General features: G+C 42.2%; 1 protein-coding gene across 1 annotated transcript; it reads left to right on the top strand.

Annotated features, from left to right (window-relative positions):
• Positions 1–684: 684 nt before the first annotated feature.
• On the top strand, positions 685–4,035 carry LOC117292963 (nephrin-like). The gene has a single exon (XM_033775144.1). It carries the CDS (start codon positions 1,532–1,534, stop codon positions 3,329–3,331), a length of 1,800 nt encoding a protein of 599 aa, XP_033631035.1. The 5' UTR covers positions 685–1,531; the 3' UTR covers positions 3,332–4,035.
• Positions 4,036–5,544: the final 1,509 nt, after the last annotated feature.

The raw sequence follows: 5,544 nt of genomic DNA, 5'->3' as shown, positions 1-5,544 counted from the left end.
GATCGGTCAAGTTGGTCTTTAAAAAGCGTTTGTAACAGTTTGTCATAAAATGCATATGATTGGAAAGATGTTTTAAAAGTAGAATACAATGATCCACACACATTTGCCTCCAAATTGCGTGGTTTTCCTTTTACTTTGCGAACTAACATGTTCGGCCATTTTTGGGAGTCAAAAATTTGACTCCCATAAATGGCCGACCGTGCTAGTCGACGAGGTAAAAGGAAAACCGTGCAATTTCGAGGCATGTTTGTGTAAATCATTATATTCTACTTTTACAACATCTTTCTAATATGCATTTTATAACAAACTTGTTGTCCAAAGATCGTACAAGAAAGCTGGTGACATGACTTTCACATCTACCGCGGCTCGTCTTTGGAATGAACTTCCGATCAGTTTTCGTGAAGCGCCGTCTTTGTCTGTTTTCAAGCGGAAATTGAAAACTCATTTGTTTCCGTGATTCACTGTTTACCTCTTCTTTGTAAAGCGCTCCGTTCTTCGTGGGGCACTTTAGAAATGCTTGTTTATTATTATTATTATATTATTATTACAAACGCTTTTTATAGACCAACTCGACCGATCCAAGGCAACGTGTTCCTTTAAAACCCTAAGTAAATAGATGAGGAATTCTGGGAAACTATTGACCCCTGGCCCTCATCCAGCTGCATGTATCGAGCTGTACATGAATGCAACGATATTTCGTCTGGAAAAAACGATCTTTTGTCCCAAATTTTCTCACAATTTCCGATCAAAAAGCTGTACGCTAAGACAAAATGGGGACACAATGGACGTCCATGCAGCGTTTCTGGAAAATTTTCAGGACTCCGGAGAATCAGACTTTGAAGAGCTTTTTTTGAGAGATTCATGTGTTGAGAATGCTGTATGTGTAATGTTTACGTGTACTGTGTATGTGTCAACGATAACGATGTAGATGAACACGACAATGAGTAGGATGGCAGCAGCGATGGGTCTGGATCGGACGATGGCCCCGATAAAAATCGACAGCAACTAGGCTTAGCGGCCGGTGATAGAATAGTGATAATGAAACAAGCGTATCTCGGTTATTCTTTATCCAAAAAACATAATGTTTACGGCATTAGATGGGAAATAAAATACTCAGTATAAAACTTATTTGCAATTTAGCCCAAAACACTTCCTTCACAGAGTAAAGGTCTTGAGGAAAAATGTGTGTGCATTTTAGTAGCCCCACACAGGAAATTCAGTGCCAGGGGAATACTGTGTGTACAGCTTCGTAGCGTGCTAAGGGGGGTTGTAAAAAAAACTGAGCTTAGTAAACCACGTCTAATATAAAGAACAAAAAGAAAAGGAAAGTCAAATCAACCAAAAAAAATAAACGGAACTTGGCCTTAAAATATTAAAACTGTTTTCATTTCCTGACTTTCTAGAAGGCAGAAAACAGTATTTTTTTTGCTGAGATTAAAAGAGGAAGTCAGCACGATATTTGGCAAAACCTGGTTTCGGGCTGGTGCATACAAAAGTAAAAACATTTGAAACCACGGGCAGTTGGTTCACCATGGCGTGTGGTGGTATATGCAAGTGTGTTTTGGTACTGGCATTGGTCGGTGTGTGCTGTGTAGTCGCTGTGAGTACACGTCCTATGGATGGGCCAAACATTTCGGTTAATGGTGATTGGGAACCGGTCTCAAAACAGAAAGGCTCGTCCGTAAACTTCGGTTGCGACTTCATATACCGAGAGAGTAGCTACTTCAACATTCAGAGAGGTGGGAAAATTATCTGGAAGAAAGACGGTCAAGCTGTAGCTGAATGGTCTAACGAAGCAGGAGAGTATGAAAGGTATGTCCTGAATATGGACGCACCTAACTTCGGGTCATTCTATGCCCGTTTTCGAATCACATCCTTAGTGGCTGAGGACCAGGGTCAATACAGTTGCCACATTGAGAATGGTGACGAGGTTACTCCATCGAATGACGTGAGTTTAGTAGTTGAGTATCCTCCCTCTGGTGTATACCCGAAGTGCTCAGTTCTTCCAGTTGACGATGACATGAGGCTCGTGTGCAAGTCGGAGAGGGGAAGTCCCCTGGTCGGTCTGCAGTGGATGAAAGATGGTGACTCTCTTCAACAGACCATTGACGATGACGGAGAAAGCTTCATTGAGGTGTACACCACGGTAGCAGGACCGGAGGCCATCAACATGGGACGGTACGAATGCTCAATTACTTACAAGGGGGCATCGAGATCATGCTTTCTTGACCGACTCACGATGCAGATACAGACCAGTACGAGTGGGTTATCCATCGGGGAAGATCTCGAAGTCATCTGCCGTGCATCAGCTTCTGACAACCCACCGGTCTCCACGTTTAGGTGGGAAGTCAAACCAGACCGGCACCATACAGTGGGTAGCGATGAGGCGGTACTTCACATCTCCAACATCACATCTCATGACAACGGAACTGAAATCATCTGTGAGGGACAAAACGCAATGGGTCGCAGTACAGCGAGCAGTGTGATCATCTTACGACCTGTCGAGGCTACCCCAACACCAATAACTCTCGAGTTGGAGCAGACCGAGATACCAGAACACGTCGGTGCAATCGCTCGCTTCGAATGCCGAACAACTCCCGAGCGTACCACCAGAGAGTGGGCATACAACGGGCTTCACATTGACCCGTCCAACACAACGGACAGATTTTTCGTCGAGGGGAGACTTAACGACGTCATTGCGGTGCGGAGGATCACACGGGAAGATGTCATGGCCCTGGTCACTTGCCACGTCACGGTCAACAACCGACCAAAGGCTGAGATGCACCTGAAGGTTAACTTCTCTCTGACCACACAGTCGCCTCGCTTACCCACAACATCCAGACAAGAGCACACCTCTACCAGTCCCCACACTGTTCCGGCTGTCTCTCAGGCACCCATCCTCGTCACCCCTAAACTTGACACCTCTACATCGAAAGACGACTCCTCGTTTTTCAACAGTCAGATAATGTGGTACATCGTTGGTGGCATGATGTGTGTTGTCCTACTTGGTATCTGTTGCTGGGTGTCCCTCAAAGCGAAATCACTCATGTGCGACCCACAGGGAGTCACCAAGACCGTGGTGAGCCCCACTTCACCGACCCCATCTTGTCAACGTATTAACGGCGAGGATTTCGTGGTCCGAGTCGGGATTCCTAGCGAGGTGAGACCCTCCCTGACACCGGATCAATCTCTGTTGACCAAGGAGCAACTGGTAGAGCAGGAGGTACAGTACCAGGATCTGGAGGATGTGTCTCGTGAGAGACAGGCTAACGAGTACCAGCGACTCATCAGCGATGTCTGGTTGCCGCCTCCTGTGTCTTTGCCTAATTGAGGTTTATGCAAGAGCGTCGAGTTCAAGTTCTGACGATTTCGTCATCTGAGTCTGGGTTCAAATCCTGGCTCGGTCGTAATATCTTCTTTGTGCGTGCAAGACACTTGGGCAAGGGCGTGTTCGAATCGGCGGCTACCAGCTATGGCTACGACCAAACCGTCGCGTCATCGTGTGTTGATGTGAAGAGGCTATGTCACACAGGACAACCAACTGCATTGCATGCAAAAGGAACACATAGACAAGACAAAAGACATACTTATATCTGTAAAGTCTCTTTTCTCAAGAAAATAATGAGAAGACTGAAATGAGATTGAATTGTTTTAGTGGAGATTGCCTGGAACTAGTTGTTTGTATTGCCTCGTGTGACATTTCCTTTGTCCTCATTGCAACACTATACTTGGACAAACAGTCGTAACAGTATAGCTTCAGCTGCCCCTTTGGGTCTGCCCTTAGTTCCAATGCTTACCACCCAGGAGTTAATGGGTACATTGTGAAGGTAGATATTGTTGCTTTTTTGATGAGCAACCTGTGTCTCCATTTGGCTGCAGTTGCTGCATCTTCCTAAGGAGTTAAAATGGTTTCCGGAATATCTTAGGCCCAATGTAAAAGGGCTAGCTGTGTATAAAGGGCTTTGAGACAATGTTTAAAGACACTGGACACTATTGGTAATTGTCAAAGACCAGTCTTCTCACTTGGTGTATCTCAACATATGCGTAAAATATTAAACCTGTGAAAATTTGAGCTCAATTGGTCGTCGAAGTTGCGAGATATAAATGAAAGAAAAAACACCCTTGTCACACGAAGTTGTGTGCTTTTAGATGGTTGATTTTGAGACCTCAAATTCTAAATCTGAGGTCTCGAAATCAAATTCGTGGAAAATTACTGCTTTCTCGAAAACTACGTCACTTCAGAGGAAGCCGTTTCTCACAATGTTTTATACTACCAACCTCTCCCCATTACTCGTCACCAAGTAAGGTTTTATGCTAATAATCATTTTGAGTAATTACCAACAGTGTCCATTGCCTGTAAAAGAGCTTAATTATGTGCTCTCATAATAATTATGTGTTAATAATTAACTATAACTTGACATTATTTCAGTATTGCACGTGGCTCAAAATGATATAACTGACGAAAGGTGTGTAAATTTGAAAAACTAAAATCTTAAGTTTGGACGGGTAAAAAAAAGAACACGATGTGCTGGTAAATGTATATTAATGATATAATTTTTTAAGCATTTGATGAGGTAATACTTGGCACAGTAAACGCGCTTCCAATACTTTTCTAGAATGTGTATAAATTGTCACTTAGTAAATACATATCGGGCATTTTAAAACATCAAGATAGACGAATGAAAAGTATATGACTGTTTAATTGAAGAAATTCCATCAATAATGTACCGCACTTTGTGAAGCAACTACATTTTGTTCTGGAATTTGTTTTGCACGTTCAAATCGGTCTATCTTATTTCGGTTGTGGCGATCGATTTAACCAAACATGTCGAATTTCAATGTAATATTCTCGACTGTGTCAAAACATTTCAGAATGAAAAAAATTAAGTTGCTTTTGGTTGAGATTCAAGTTTATAATCAGTAAGCTTTGAGGTTGACACTAATCAAAGTTTCCAGATGATTCAAGGATTTGGATACCTTTTTAAAATGTCCGTAGATTTACATTAAACTGACAGGGTTTGAAGATAGTGATAGTGGAAAGCTTCCCTTCAAATATTACTTACTGAGGTGCTGTAGTTTTTGAGAAATGAGTAAAACAATGTCATGAAAATACGTTTGTAAATGATTAAAATAATTTTCGTCTCATGAGACGAATATTTTTTTCATGACATTGTTTTACTCATAAATTATCCCAAAAACTACATCACCTCAGCACGTAATATTTTCAGGGAAGCTTTCTACTATTATTATCTTCAAACTGTGTAAGTTTAGTGTACATATGTGGACATTGTGTTTGTTATCCTACAAAAGTTACATAGACCCTTCAAAAACGTACCTACTTTATGTACATATTTATTAAATAGTGTTGTCCTTCGTTTTTATGTAGTTTGCAAGGCATTTGCATAATCTGCGTGTCATTATTCTAGAAGAAATTGAAAATGTGTAACCTGGTGCACGCAGTGTTTTAAAGCTAGGGTGTCAGAGGCAACACTTACGAGCGGGCAAGCCGCTCTGGGCCCAATTTCATAGAGCTGCTTAATAAGC

The sequence above is a fragment of the Asterias rubens genome, chromosome 7 (genome assembly GCF_902459465.1).
Source record: "Asterias rubens chromosome 7, eAstRub1.3, whole genome shotgun sequence".
Taxonomy (NCBI): domain Eukaryota; kingdom Metazoa; phylum Echinodermata; class Asteroidea; order Forcipulatida; family Asteriidae; genus Asterias; species Asterias rubens.
This window is presented reverse-complemented; position numbering and strand designations above follow the sequence as displayed.

Bases quoted from the DNA above. Each gene is read 5' to 3' on its own strand.
- LOC117292963 (XM_033775144.1), top strand. From the start codon at position 1,532: ATGGCGTGTGGTGGTATATGCAAGTGTGTTTTGGTACTGGCATTGGTC.